Raw genomic sequence first — 15,950 nt, 5'->3', positions numbered from 1 at the left:
GTGATGCTGCTGGCACCGCTCTCAATCCTCTTCCTTTGCCAGAAACTAGCTCCTGCTGGGCAGGGAGCTCCTTCAGTGCCCCTCCACCTAGGCTTTCCTTAATCCAGCTCCTTCTCCTCCCCATCTCATTTGAGACATGTGGGCACCAATGCCATGTTGTCTGATGAATATGGCGGCTAAAACCTGCAGTCTCTAATTCCTCAGACAGCATTAGCAGATATGAACGTTCCCACAATGCATCTCTCCCTCTGATCCTACTACTCTGTGCACGATGAGAAGGTAATGGAGGGACCTTGTCAGTGTTTAGATCTCAAGGTGTCTGCCAAAGTCCTACCCTATAGAGAACCCCAGAGCGACTTCTGTATAACCTTAATATAAACTCTAATACACATCCCGCTGTTGCCTCTGCTGACTAAACTCCCAGTGATCAGGTGGGCTGAGGCCGAGTGACCTCTCAAAAGGGCTTACACTGGTGGTTATTTGTCCCATCGAGCGGTATGCAGTAATAAAATCGCCGCAAAAAAGTAATCTGTAAAAAAAAGGCAGGAAAAATGCAGTGGTTTGACCTGGTAAAGGTGTACCCCATTATATTATTTAAGGGGAAAGGGTCTGGGGGTTGCAGGGGTGTGCCCCGCATCCATTACATGGATTGCGGCGGCAAAACCACTGCCTTTTTGCTGCAATTTTTGGTGTAAACAGCAATTCTTGTCGCAATTTGAACACATGGAAGCTATCGAGCCAGCATACCTACCTTCCGTGTATGTTGCTGCAGATCTTTGTGTAGGACCTTGCGGCCCACTGTTATACCATACAGAATGGCTCTGAGTGCTGGGAGATCTGCCACAAGGTTTTGCCTCAGGTTGGCTTTATTTTCACAAGCCTACTTGGATGACATTCATGATGGTGCATTGACCTATAGAGCTACTATGGCTGCTATGAGGTATATATGGGTAAGAGTCTGGTCCACAGGTCCACTGTTATGAAAGCTCCACTCCTCATCCTGGACCTCTTTGGCTGTCACCTTGAATACATGAGCAGCAAGGCTTTCGAGGACGGGAAGCACTTCCTCTGCTTCACATTAAAGCCTAAATCATCAGCTCTGATGGCCTCCAGATTTGTGAATCTACATCAGCCTTGACTTCATTAACCCCCCTCAAAACCCGGAGTTGAGGGTGCTCCTGCATCCATCTTCAGGCCCCCTCTTCAGCTCCAGTATCTATCCCCCTGACTATGCCACGGACCTCCCTTTCAAAGTGGGAGAAAGCCAATGAGGCCCTCTTCCTGCATCCTGAACCAACAACATGTGTCACTCCTGGGTTCAAAATTCCAGAAATAAGTGAGCCTTCTTACCAGTGTTCAAGAACTACCCCAGAAGATCTTCGCCCACCTATGGAAAACAACCTCTTGCTTCAGTGATAACTGTCAATGCCAAGAAGTCATGCAAATGACGTGCCCCACATATTCAAAACATAAGACACGTGGCCCTTTGCTCTACAGAAATTATTAGAATCAATAAATCAAACAAGGCAGAGCGACAAGCATCCCTCATCCTAGAGTGTACGTTCTGTTGCTGAGATTGAGGTCACATTTGAAAGAACATTAGATTATTTCTATAATTAAGACCTGGAAAAACATGATTGTATCATGTAAACATAATGCACGGTTTTTGTCTTTAATGTCCTTGCTACAATGCACGTTAGAAGAACTGCACACAACTTACCTATGTGTGCCCTGTCTGAAATGATCAGCCGTTTCTCCCAGTCCTTCAGCCCTGCAAGAAGACACAGGATAAACATCTCAATGGTTACTGCCTCAGTTGTTTGTTACCTGACTGCATTCTCACTGGTCATTTCATGTTTATGGTTGTTGCTTGCCTTTGTTTGGAGTAAGTATGTCATTTTTTATTTTATTTTTATTTTACCTGGCGCATGCATTTGACATCTGTACACATACATGGAATTTAGAAAATCAGTTGCGTGATAGGAGATCCGGAAACCAGTGAAATCCCTCATCCTAGGCTGCTCTCCCAGGGAACTTTATAATTTATTTTGTGAAATGCATATTAGTAGAACATAAAATATACAAGTGAATAAAAACGCTCTGTACTGGAGAGACCCCCGGCTGGCCCATAGAGTTGGAGTTTGCTCTGCAGTACTTTAAGACGAGATATCTGCACCTTGAGATGGATGGGGGTGCAGGTTTCTTACTCCAAAACCAATCAATAAGGACAACTCAATGGTTTGGCAAAGGGGAGTTCGTTTAATGACAAGTACAAAAAACAGAGAAACATGGAAATCAACAGTGATGCGATAGCCTGTCTCGCTTCAACTCCCGTCAAACTTCATACAAACAGTAACATTTATACCCAAAACTCGTCATCATTGACGTGTAACACTCAAAAGTTAACATGTAATTCTATTGGGTAGGAAAAGGTAACTTAAATATAGGTGCTATATCTGTATATGATAATGGAGTGACGGGATTGGATAAACACTATCAGGTGTGCAGACGTCACTAAAAGTATGATGTCTCATTGGTTTTACTGTATATAGGACCCTAGATTATTTGGTCCATTGTGATTGGGTTGGCTACAACCCCATGCAGAAATCTCCACTTTAATGAGCAGCACGCAGAATGGTCAACCAGGTGCAGGATGCCCCAAGATTCACCCAGCCTCCCTTCCATCAATCATTACTTTAGTGGCTATGTGTCAATTAGTTGGCTGCGGTTAGCCTCAAAACTGTATCTTCTTGTCAGAAAATGTTACAGCCAGGCGTAGGTGTGAAACTGCGCCTCCACTCACTCGGCTGGTCACGTGCTAGCACACTGCTTAGTTTTCCTTCTATTTTCGCTTTTAATTCTTTGTTCAGCTTGCCACCTGCCTGGGGCCTCCTTATCTCGGCCTTCTGAGATGGGCTGTTCTGTTCTTAAGTTTAGAAGCTACTGCTCGCTCCTTCTCTTGGTCTGACCTGTCAGGATTAGGGGTTCGCAGGGACAAAAGCGGCGCCAGAAACTGAATAAGTAGTCAAAACTACATTTCCGAAGAGCACTTGGGAAGATTGGTAGTCCTCAGCCGTGCACGCGTCTGGCCAGCTGAGTTTGATGAGGAACGGTTTATTAAGGCCACACGGCGCACGGCAGGTGTGGCTTATTGTGGGTGTGTGCAGAGCTCCATGCCGGAGAGAACTTGTGAAGCAGTGGAGGCGGGCGGAAACAATGCGGTACGCATAACAGACAAGACTGCAGCTGTGACGTGCCTTCTCATCCAGCATCCGGGAAGGCTTCCGAGCCTCCCGGGCTTAAGATAAGTGCCCAATGTGTATTTTCCAAAAGGCTTGAATCAGTATTTCTTGTTATGCACACAAACAGTTAGTATTGGCGGTGGGCAGGTCTGGGTGCGGAGTGGCGGCACTGCACGCCGCAGGTCTTCTAATGTGCATGAATTACTCCAGCATTGTATACGGACACTTTTAGGGGCTAGTCCTTGTTATGCAATGCATTTCTAAGGAAGTTCAGACACAAGGTCTCCCTCGACAAGTATTAGGTGGTCAAATGTTGAGAGGAAGAGTTACGGCACTAATAGACTATGGCCTGCAGAGGGGAATGACCAGAAGAAGCATGTTTCCATGTGTATATGTTCTTTCATGTTATTGTGATCAGTGTTGCTATCTGCTATCCCGAGTGGGCCATGTGTTATGTTATTCATAAGGGAGAGCTCACCCAATTGTATGGGCCATACTGCTTGTTTTATGTAGTGTTTATGTCAATGTGTGATTGTGGTACATGTATCAAGATGTGCTAAAGTGGTCTCAAGGGATGCATAGAATTTGTGTCATAGTCTTGGACAAGGCATGTTTATGAGAATACTAGGAGTTAAGTAGTGTAGGGTTTTTTCCTGTTACGTCCCCCGTCCTATCCACACTAGGGTTCCCTTCAACCTCTTTCCGGTTTTCCTAACATTCCCCACCCTGTCCACAACCTCTTCCTACCCCTCTTCCCCCCACTGGCTGCCACATGGTGTCCTGTTCACTCTACCAGGCACCTGTGCCAACCACGGTGGGAGAGTTGACTTCATTCGGCTTCTGTGCTTCGGGTGAGAGTGTCGACCGCTCTTCCCCTTTTGTTGTGCATCTTAACATAATAAGCCACCCCCAAATTGGGATACTTATAACCACCTAAGCCAAATGGAAGTGACTCCTCCGCCTTTGGTTGATGTGCTAAAGGTGCTGGAAGACATTCAGATGGAATTAGCACATGCTAGACAAGAATCTGATCATTTAAAACAACAAGTACAAAGTTTGGTAGCTCAGAGTACTCCGTTAGAAGGGGCTAGCACTAGCACTATGGGAGCCTCTTCAAGTCAGAATCCTACGGTCATAGTTCAACCCCCTAGTAATGTACTATTGACCGCACCAGAACGCTTTTCAGAGAGTCCTCGAAAATACATGATGTTTATTACACAATGCAGATTACATTTTTTGTGCAAACCTGCTGCGTTTGAGACAATCCAAGCTAGGACAGCATTTGTAATTTCTTACTTGACAGGAAACGCAGCGGCATGGGCGATGCCATTGGTGCAGAAAGATGATCCGCTGTTGTATAACTGGGATGGGGTTTTAGCAGAACTTGGGAGACTATTTGACCGACGAGAGGTGTCTTTAGCGCAGGATAAGGAATTGTTGGGTCTAAAACAGGGAGCGCGGGATTTGGTAGAATATGTAACCCAATTTAACATATTAATAATGGAGAATGAACGGCCGGTGGCCAAGCAGACAGTGTTATTCTATCAGGGGCTGCGGGAGGAACTTAAAGATGCAATTGCTCAAGTGGAACCTCAACCTAGAACATGTACTGCCATGATAGATTTAGCCTTGAGGTTGAATCATCGCATGAATGAGAGGAAAGGTGATAAAAGGAGACCAGAAGCAGCACCTTTTGTGCGACTGGACAGGAGTAGAGGAGGAAGGAAAAGTGAGGTGGAACCAATGCAAATTGGGAGTGCAAGAGGACCCTTGTCAGCAGGAGAGAGAGAACTTCGGAAGGCCAATAAGTTGTGTTTGTATTGTGGACAGGCAGGACATTTTATACGTACATGCCCCAATACTCCTCAGAAGAGTGATGTGAAGAGTTCAAAGGAGGCGGGAAAATAGTTGGGCCGGCCTTAGGGGGAACACAGGTGTCAGGCCCATTGGATGTGAGATTTCCCAAATGGATTGCAAATACGGTGGGGGGTAAAACGTCCCACTTATACATTTTGGTGACGCTATGTTTTGCCCTAACTAAACAGGAGGTCATGGCTATGGTGGATTCGGGGGCTAAAGGTAATTTTGTGGATATTTCATTGGCCAAGCAGTTAGGTTTATCGTTGGTGGACAAGAAACAAGCAGAAGGAGTCCAGTCAGTAGATGGTTCTCCACTTATATCGGGACTCATACGGAAGCAGACTGAGACATTGGAAATTATCTGTGTAGGGGGTCATCAAGAGGAAATTACTTTTGATTTAATAGCTGCACCACAGTTCGGGTTGATTCTGGGAATGCCATGGTTGAAATTACACAATCCCCAAAATGATTGGGAACAACAGACAGTGGGGTTTGATGGGTTAAGATGTCAGGAACACATACTATCGGAAGCGGGCCCTGCAGCATTGTTAATTGAGAAGGAAATAGGAACTCAGGTAATGGGAGCTGTGGGGGGGAGGTTCCTTCACAATACCTGGAGTTTGAGAAAGCGTTCGACAAAAGAATAGCAGAACAGTTACCCCCTCATAGGACATATGATTGTGTTATCGAATTGGAAGAAGGAGCAAAACTACCCTGCAGTAGGATTTACGCCCTCACAGAAAAGGAAAATGAGCATCTACGAGAGTATCTAGATGAGATGTTGTCTAAGGGATTTATTAGACACTCTACTTCTCCTGTGTCTTCACCGTTATTCTTTGTTCCTAAGAAGGAAGGTACCTTACGCACTTGCATTGATTATCGGGCATTAAACAAAGTAACTATCAAGAACAGATTTCCTTTGCCTTTAATTTATGTCCTGTTAGATCAGGTAAAGAATGCAAAAATCTATACTAAGTTGGATTTAAGGGGAGCTTACCAGCTGATACGAGTAAAAGAGGGTGATGAATGGAAGACGACATTCAGAACTAAGTTTGGATAATTTGAGTATGTTGTGAGTATGTCATCATACTCCTCTCCTGTGTCTTCACCGTTATTCTTTGTTCCTAAGAAGGAAGGTACCTTACGCACTTGCATTGATTATCGGGCATTAAACAAAGTAACTATCAAGAACAGATTTCCTTTGCCTTTAATTTATGTCCTGTTAGATCAGGTAAAGAATGCAAACATCTATACTAAGTTGGATTTAAGGGGAGCTTACCACCTGATACGGGTAAAAGAGGGTGATGAATGGAAGACGACATTCAGAACTAAGTTTGGATAATTTGAGTATGTTGTGATGCCGTTTGGGTTATGTAATGCTCCCGCAGCTTTTCAGTTTTTCATGCAAGAGGTATTGCATGAGTTTATTGATGTTTTCGTCATTGTGTACATTGACGACTTTTTGATTTATTCAGAGTCCCCAGAGCAACATGTAAAACATTTAAGGGCAGTTTTGAAGAGGTTACAGGAATATCAATTGTGTGTGAAGTTTGAGAAGTGAGCTTTTCACGTGAGACAAGTGGAGTTTTTGGGGTTTATACTGACTAAAACAGGAATTGTAATGGATCCAAAAAAGGTTCAGGCTGTTACGGACTGGCCTTCTCCACAGTGCATAAAAGACATACAATCCTTTTTGGGGTTTGCCAATTTTTATCAGCGCTTTATTAGCAATTTCTCTAATATTGTCACTCCTATTACACAACTATTGAAAAAAGCGGTGCAGTTTAAGTGGAATGGGGAGGCAGAGAAAGCCTTTCAGCAATTGAAGACAGCCTTTACTACTGCTCCAGTGTTAAGACATCCCAATACAGAGAGAGTGTTTCAGGTGGAAACGGATGCTAGTAATGTGGCAATAGGAGCTATTCTATCCCAGAAGAATGAGAAGGGCATATTGCACCTTGTAGCATTTTTTTCTAAGAAGTTGTCAGGATGTGAACAAAATGACTCCATCACTGATAAAGAGTTGTTGGCTATTCGGTTAGCATTCTTGGAGTGGAGACATTATTTACTGGGGGCAAGGCATCAGGTGGTGGTGGTCACGGGTCACAAGAATCTACAGTACTTTAAAACAGCCCATTCACTTAGCCCTAGACAGTTACGATGGTCTCAGTACTTCAATGAGTTTGATTTCATGGTTACCTTCAGACCAGGCAGTAAGAATGGAAAGGCAGATGCTTTATCTAGACAACAAAATTTGGATACTGTAGTAGGTGAAACTAAGACCATCATTTCGCCAGAAAGAATTATTGGCGCTATTACAAAGCAGGTCATTGAGGAAGTAAAAAAGGTGCTACCCTTCAGAAAGATGCAAGAGTTGAGAAAAAGTGACACGGCACAAACAGTTTGTGATGGGTTACCCTATCATAAGGGTAGATTGTACTTACCCACTCAGGAATTACAGGACAAAGCATTATATTGGTGCCACAAGTCTCCATTAGCGGGACATGCAGGGTTCAGAAAAATGCAAGATATGTTAGAAAAATACTTCTGGTGGCCAACTTTAAGACAAGACATGGAGATTTATCTGGGGTTGTGTGAGAATTGTGCACGTTACAAGGCGGAACATGTGAAGAAAAGAGGGTTGTTACAACCGTTACCAACTCCTGTACAACCATGGACTGACATTTCTATGGATTTTATTACAGACTTACCGTCTGATAATGACTTTGACACCATTTGGGTAGTGGTAGACTGCTTGTCCAAACAAGCTCACTTTGTCCCATGTATGGGAATACCGGGAGCAGGGAGGTTGGCCGAATTATTTCTGCAGCATGTGGTACGATTGCACAGGTTACCAAAGAGAATTGTTTCAGATAGAGGCTCGCAATTTACCTTCAGATTTTGGCGTGCCTTTTGTCAGATGCTAGGCATCAAGTGTGCGCTTTCCGCGAGCTATCACCCTCAAACAGATGGTCAGGCAGAACGAGTGAACCAGACATTGGAGCAATATCTAAGAGGGTACTTGGGAGATGGCAGAGAATCTTGGGTACAGGCCTTATGGTTGGCAGAGTTCACTTACAATAATACGTATCATACTTCTTTAGGAATGGCACCAATGAATGTTTATATGGTCAAGTACAAAATATGATACCAGAACACTTGCCTGGAGTGGTACATATGCCAGTATTACAGGAGCGTAAACAGTTGCTTCTGCGGTTCAGACAGAAGGCACGGGAAAATTTGGAACGAGCCAAAAGACAATACAAAATACAGGCAGATAAACAGAGACAAGAAGGTCCTAAATTTGAAGTGGGGGATAGAGTGTGGTTATCAACACGAAATTTAGCTTTGATTGGATCAAGGAAGTTTTTACCTCGTTTCATTGGGCCATACGAAATTATTAAATGTGTGTCTGCAACTGCTATGAAATTGCGTTTGCCTAAATCATTACCCATCCACCCGGTGTTCCATGTGTCTTTACTTAAACCCGCAGCTCCGGGAATGACTACTAAGAGACCCCCGGCGATCATAAAAGATGGGCGACCGAGTATGAAGTGAACAAGATTTTGGACGTCAAGAGAAGAAATAACCAACTATGGTATTTGATTCAGTGGAAAGGCTAGGGGCCTGAGGATTGTTCTTGGGAACCAGTGGAGGCAATACATGCCCCATGTTTGATTCAACAAGTTCATCAGCGACATCCAGGTAAACCAGGTCTTGGGAAGGGCCCTGAGAGAGGAGGTAATGTCAGGATTAGGGGTTGGCAGGGACAAAAGCGGCGCCAGAAACTGAATAAGTAGTCAAAACTACATTTCCCAAGAGCACTTGGGGAGATTGGTAGTCCTCAGCCGTGCGCGCGTGTGGCCAGCTGAGTTTGATGAGGAACTGTTTATTAAGGCCACACGGCGCACGGCAGGTGTTGCTTATTGTGGGTGTGTGCGGAGCTCCATGCTGGAGAGAACTTGTGAAGCAGCGGAGGCGGTGGCGGGCGGAAACAATGCGGTACGCATAATGGACAAGACTGCAGCTGCAACGTGCCTTCTCATCCAGCGTCCGGGAAGGCTTCCGAGCCTCCCAGGCTTAAGATAAGTGCCCAATGTGTATTTTTCAAAAGGCTTGAATCAGCATTTCTCTTTATGCACACGGACAGTTAGTATTGATGGTAGGTGGGTCTGGGTGCGGAGTGGCGGCACTGCACTCCGCAGGTCCGCTATTGTGCATGAATTACTCCTGCATTGTATACGGACACTTTTAGGGGCTATTCCCTGTTATGCAATGCATTTCTAAGGACGTTCAGACACAGGTCTCCCTCGACAGGTATTAGGTGGTCAAATCTTGAAAGGAAGAGTTAAGGCACTAAAAGACTATGGCCTGCAGAGGGGAATGACCAGAAGAAGCATGTTTCCATGTGTATATGTTCTTTCATGTCATTGTGATCAGTGTTGCTATCTGCTAGCCCGACTGGGCCATGTGTTATGTTATTCATAAGGGAGAGCTTGCCCAATTGTATGGGCCATACTGCTTGTTTTATGTAGTGTTTATGTCAATGTGTGATTGTGGTACATGTATCAAGATGTGCTAAAGTGGTCTCAAGGGATGCATAGAATTTGTGTCATAGTCTTGGACAAGGCATGTTTATGAGAATACTAGGAGTTAAGTAGTGTAGGGTTTTTTCCTGTTACGTCCCCCGTCCTATCCACACCCTTCAACCCTTTCAACCTCTTTCCGGTTTTCCTAATATTCCCCACCCTGTCCACAACCTCTTCCTAACCCTCTTCCCCCCACTGGCTGCCACGTGGTGTCATGTTCACTCTTCCAGGCACCTGTGCCGACCACGGTGGGAGGGTCGACTTCATTCGGCTTCTGTGGTTCGGGGGAGAGTGTCGACCGCTCTTCCCCTTTTATTGTGCATCTTGACATGACCTTGGCTTCCGAGGCACAAGTTGCTCTTGCTGAGTTTCGATTCAGCCTTCTTTTCTTGTTTTTTGCTGGAATATGAATCCTGCCCTGTTTGACCACTAGTAACCTGAGTTAATTCTGCTTTTGTGCAAAGTGGACTCGCACTTGTATAATGTGCTTCGTTGAGGTAGATCTGTATAGGTAGCACTTGCTGCTATAATTTTCTACTAAGCATAGCAAGCCACACTGTTTCCTTAGCTTCTTGCGGTTTCAAGCATATGTACAGGCGTTAGCTGGTTGAATGACTTCATCCTGCTTTACAGATTAAGTTTCTTTATATTTCAACATCGTCTCTCCTTCTAGGTTCACGATATCCTTATTCATGGCGTTTCGTCTCTAGGTCATCTTTGGGTCATCTTATCTTTTGTCTGCAAGCCTGTTCGGGTCTTCGTGACATCACCATTCGCCTTCAATTAAGGCCTTTTGAGTTTCTTCCGGGACAGTGTTTAAGCAATCTTCATTTTGTTTCATTTGCTGGTAGGGTTTTCTCAATGAATACCTTACTGTCCATGGTTGTCTGGTAATTGGTACTTCAATAGGTATTGTTCTCCTGATAGGCACTGGGTAAAGCCCTACTGCAGCTCTCTGCTGGTTTATTTGCTCATCAAACGTCACATATCTCGGTGTGAATGTTCCTGGTACTTCAAAATGGGCGACTGGAGTGCAGGCTACATTTGGGACCTCCTCTACATTCCCCTGTCTGGTCGATACATCGACCACTTCCACTTCCTCTTTTTTGTTCATGTTACTTGGTTCTTCTGTGTTCATTTCTTCTTCATCTTCTGGGTTTGTACATGATGGTTTGAAGAAGTGTCTCTTTGGAGTCCATATTTTTATTACTCCTCTCAGGTTTCCTGTTGTCCTCACATGTTCGTCTTTGTTCCATGTCATCAGCTGACATTGTCCTTTTGGGCTGCAATAAATCCATTTTCCTTCATAGTTTCTGCGTTTCCAAGGGTAGAGAAACGTTGTACCTTCTGGCGCATGTTCGCTGGCCTTCACAAAGTCTCTTATTTCATCATCAGTTAGATCTCTGGGCTTCCATCCTGGTTTGACACCAATCATGATCTTCATCCCTATGGCCTTCTTTGCAGTTTTCTGGCACTGAGAGATTATTATCTTGATGATACAAAAGCCTAGCAATATCATCACTAGCAGGACTCCCAGGAACTTGAATGCGTCTGCCATCCATTGTGGGACCCATGAGAATAGTGAACCAAACCAGCTGTCATCATCAACTTCATCAGTTTCATTGATCATCTGGTTCTGTAGGTTTGTCAGCTTTTGTATGGCTTCTGTTAAAGTTCCATTTACTTCGTCGTGAGAAGGTATAAATGTGCAACATGATTCTCCAATTTTTGCACAAACTCCTCCACCCATAGCTGTGATCATGTCAAGTACATATCTGTTCTGGAGAGTCATCAGTCGGATTGCTCTTAACTCTTCCTTAATCACATTTAATCCTTTTATGGTCGTGTTGATGGTCTGCAATAACTCCCATCTGGTTATCTGCAACCATTTAGAGTTTACTCCAACTTGGATTCTTGGCATGAAGATTGTTGTGAACACTGATCAGGTGAGGCTGAACAGCCTGCGTGCATATCGAATTGCATGAAATGCTTCTTCTGATTTGGCAGAGAAGTAATTCTCTCTCTCTTCATTCGGGTTTTCCGTTCCACAGATCTCTTCTTCCTCAGGTGAGCATCTGCTTTTGGGAAACTGTCAATATTAAGGTCGCTTTTCGGGATTACTAGTGCTGGAACGTGGACATTCACTATCGTGCATATGCCTCCCCAGTTCTTCGGTAGTCTGATGTATGCTTTGGATCTGCATGCCCAATAATGATCCATAATTACTGCAGTCCCATGAGTCATTCCTGGAGCCTCAAAAATTCAGCCGCAGTTCTAATTCTCTCCCATCTATCTCGTGCCATTGTTCCTGAAGCATAATTTCGGGCTTTCTAGTGGCACTATCTGCAAGGGTCCTCCTCTGTCTTCGACCCATGTCAGTAATTTTGTATGTTTTGGCCATAGTGGTTTGCACAGTCTCTGTGAGTTTTCTATTGCTTCCTGGCAGACTCCAAGGACCATCCATGCTCGGCAGATCACTACTCCTTCTTCCCATCCGTTTGATGAAAGCACTGTTCCCCAAATCTGCATTTGGCCTCTGTTTTTGGAGTTGTTCCTTGGACATTCAGTCTCGGGTTTATTTCCCATTTTATTCCTGCTCCTTTAACTTCAGGTTTCTCGTACCTGATCACGTGATTCCTAGTATGGGCTCTATTTTTCGTCTTAATGTCCTGGATATAGTCATCTTCATCGGGATAAGCGGTTTCAGTTGCCCATATCAATGAGGCATAATTTCCCATGAACTGGCCTCTGGTGTTGCACATTGCTATGTGTGAGAGACAGTGTGCTGTCGGGACATCAATTTCGACAGCTACAAAGATCTTGGATTTCCCCATGCTGTACGGTAGGAGTGCACAAACAAGGCATTCTCCTTCTAAATTTCGTCTTCCAACTTCTTTCATGTGTTGGTACCAAATGTTGTTTCCTAGATGTGCTGTGCTGTCTAGGTAGTCGTTTAGTTCATTATTATCTTCATGCATGCTTCTCTTGGTTCTTAAGGTTTTCCTGTAGTTTGCTATAACTACATCTCTGAATGCCTCTGTATGGCCTTTCCTTGCTGGAGGATCCTCAGGTATTTTGGTCCATGGTGCAGGTCTCTTCATATGCACCATTTGAGTGGATACGCGCCTGGCAGCTCTTTCCTGGTCCTCATGCATCCTTTCTCGGCTGCGTGCAAATGCCCATGCCAACCAGCCTGACACCGGTCCGGTATATTGCTGTATTGTAGACCTGGTACTTGTCTCTTGTGTGCTTGTCAATATCATCTCTGCTGTTTTGTTCTTCAGTTCCTCTTGCAGTTTCCTCGCTCTGGCTATGTATGGGACTAATAATTCTACTATCCTTTGTGTTCGTGCAGACAGTTTCTCCACGTTGGCTTTTGTTTTCTGAAGAGTTTCTGATATGTCTGCTTCTGTTGGTCTTTCTCTTAATTCTTCTTGTTTTCTTGCATTATCTTCTATGAAGGTTTTTATGGCAGGCAGTCTCATCTTCTCTGCTGCTTTTGTTTGGGGTTCTGCGGTAATTGATACTAGGCCTGTTCCGTGTGCGTTCATTGTGTGTGTGCGTGTAGTTGTCAGGGTTTTTTCTTCATTCATCTCATGCCGACCCTGTCTCTGGCTTTTCTGCTCATTCGTTACCATAAATGTGTGTATATCACTATTAATCACATTCATTTCCAGTTCATTTACTCTACCAGCAGATTTTCTAGCCACTGGAATGACTATATAAGGTCTGGATGCTTTTGTGGGTTTCATGCGTGTATCATCAGGTGGGTGCACTGAAATTGGAATGCTTCGTGCACCAATAAAGAATGCAGTTCTGATTGTTAATGACAGAAAAATAATGACAATTATAATATGTTAATGCTAATTTTAAAGGATATTTGTACCACGCACTATCACCACCGGAGTGGTCCTCTGGCGCTCTGGCGGTTCTGAAAAAGGGAAGGGGGGGTGGTAAGTTAGTGGGAATAAGCTGGAAAAGTGCAAGAGAGCAGTGATGTGCTGTTGGCAGCCTCAGCCGGTGGGTCCGTTGGCTGGGCTTGGGGTGTTTTACGGTCGGTAGTCGTTGTGTGCTGTTGTGCGATTCTATGTGTGGTTTGGTTTGTTGTTGCAGTGTAGTGAAGTTTTGTGCGGATTGATGTGTTGTAGGGTTGTGGTTGTGTTTGGTTAGAGTGTGAGAGGTGTATGCAGAGGGGTGAAATTGTTAGTGGAATGGTTAATTGGCATTGCTGTCCTTGCAATTATGTCTAGGTGTGATGCTTGCTATAATGTCACCATTCCATCTAAGTGTGGCCCATGCTAACATTTATAATCCTATCTGGGTGTGACACAGGCTAAGTTAAGCATCCTATCTAAGTGTGGCGCATGCTAACATTCAAATTTCCAGCAAGATGCGACGCAGGCTAAAGTTAAGAATTCTATCTAAGTGTGGTACATGCTAACATTCACAATCCTATCTAGATGTGACGAGTGCTAAATTGAGAACTCCATCCAAGTGTGGTACATGCTAACATTCACAATCCTATCTAGACGTGGCGCAGGCTAAAGTTAAGAGTTCCATCTCAGTGTGGCACATGCTAACATTCACAATCCTCTCTAGTTGTGGCGCGGGCTCAGTTAAGAATTCCATCTAAGTGTGGCACAGGCTAACATTCCCAATCCTACCTAGATGTGGCGCAGACTAAAGTTAAGAATTACATCAAAGTTTGGTGCATGCTAACATTCACAATCCTATCTAGATGTGACGTAGGCTAAGGTTAAGAATTCCATCCAAGTGCGGCGCATGCTAACATTCACATTCTATCTAGATGCGATGCAGACTAAAGTTAAGAATTCCATCTAAGTGTGGCACATGCTAACCTTCACAATCCTATCTAGGTGTGACGCTGGCTAGGTTAAGAATTTCATCTAAGTGCGGCACATGCTAACATTCACAGTCCTATCTAGGTGTGACGTAAGCTAAGTTAAGTATTCCATCTAAGTGCAGCACATGCTAACATTTCCAATCCTATCTAGATGTGACGCAGGCTAAAGTTAAGGATTCCATCTAAGTTTGGTGCATGCTTACATTCACAATCCTATCACAATTCCATTCACAATCCTATCTATATTTAGCGCAGGCCAAAGTTAAGGATTCCATCTAAGTGTGGCACATGCTAACATTCACAATCCAATCTAGATGTGACGAGTGCTAAGTTGAGAACTCCATCTAAGTGTGGCACATGCTAACATTCACAATCCTATCTAGATTTAGCGCAGGCCAAAGTTAAGGATTCCATCTAAGTGTGGCATATGCTAACATTAACAATCCAATCTAGATGTGACGCAGGCTAAAGTTAAGAATTCCATCTACTTGTGGCATATGCTAACATTCACAATCCCATCTAAGTGTGATGCAGGCTAAAGTAATTCCATCTAAGTGTGGCACATACTAACATTCACATTCACAATGTGACACAGGCCAATCTTCACAGTTCTCACTAGGTGTGGTACTAGTTAACATTGGCAAGTAAGTTATAGTGTAATGCAAGGCAACATTTACAGGCCAGCCATGAATAGATTAAGGCTGGTGTTCCTAAATCTATGGTAGTCTGTGTTATGGAAAGGTAAGGTAGAGTGGTAGGGGCTTTCTGGCGTAGAGTAACTGCTCTACACCCCACCCATGCCACACTTACAGTTTTTGTTGGTGCCTGTTGACTGCTGGCTTCATTGGCTTCCCCCACTGACCCCGCCGACACTGTTTCGAGCCGCCACTTAAGGAGCCGCCCTTTGCCTCTGGGTCCTCGGTCGCACAGGCTGTCCAGGGTCGGTGAGATTGAGTAATCGCCTGGCCAATCAGGATCATGCAGCGGGCTGGGAGGTGGGAGGAGGGAGGGAGAGGGAAGTGGGGAGCCGGGAAGCTACGGTCTGCCAGGCCTGGGCCCGGGCTGTAAGGGGGCACTTAGATGGTCGTATGCAGGCCCCCTGGAGGGTCGCCATGCACAGCCTCAATCACCTTAGGCACACGATGATAAGGGCAGCCAGGTGGAGCCGCGGTGTGTACACCGGGCAAGGTTGCTTTAAGGCAGCCAATCAGGATCATGGGGCAGGCGCACTTAGATGGTCGGAAGCAGGCCCCAGGAGGGTCGCCATGCACAGCCTCACTCACCTCGGGCGCACGATGATAAGTGTAGCAAGATGGAGCCGCAGTGTGAACACCGGGGCAGGTTGCTTTAAGGCAGCCAATCAGGATCATGGGGTGGACTGGGAGGCGGGAGGAG

At 44.8% G+C, this 15,950-nt stretch overlaps 1 protein-coding gene across 1 annotated transcript in view; it reads right to left on the bottom strand.

The window, feature by feature from the left end:
* Positions 1 to 15,950, bottom strand: part of ADSS1 (adenylosuccinate synthase 1) — a 220,677-nt gene that overhangs the window by 70,938 nt on the left and 133,789 nt on the right. Inside the window, exon 4 of the mRNA XM_069638146.1 lies at positions 1,721 to 1,771. Within this exon, the coding sequence (XP_069494247.1) occupies positions 1,721 to 1,771 (51 nt within the window). The remainder of the gene's footprint in view (positions 1 to 1,720; positions 1,772 to 15,950) is intronic.

The sequence above is a fragment of the Ambystoma mexicanum genome, chromosome 14 (genome assembly GCF_040938575.1).
Source record: "Ambystoma mexicanum isolate Mex_15411 chromosome 14, UKY_AmexF1_1, whole genome shotgun sequence".
In the NCBI taxonomy this organism is placed as follows: Eukaryota; Metazoa; Chordata; class Amphibia; order Caudata; family Ambystomatidae; genus Ambystoma; species Ambystoma mexicanum.
Note: the sequence above shows the minus strand (reverse complement) of the source record. Positions and strands in the feature narration are given on the sequence as shown.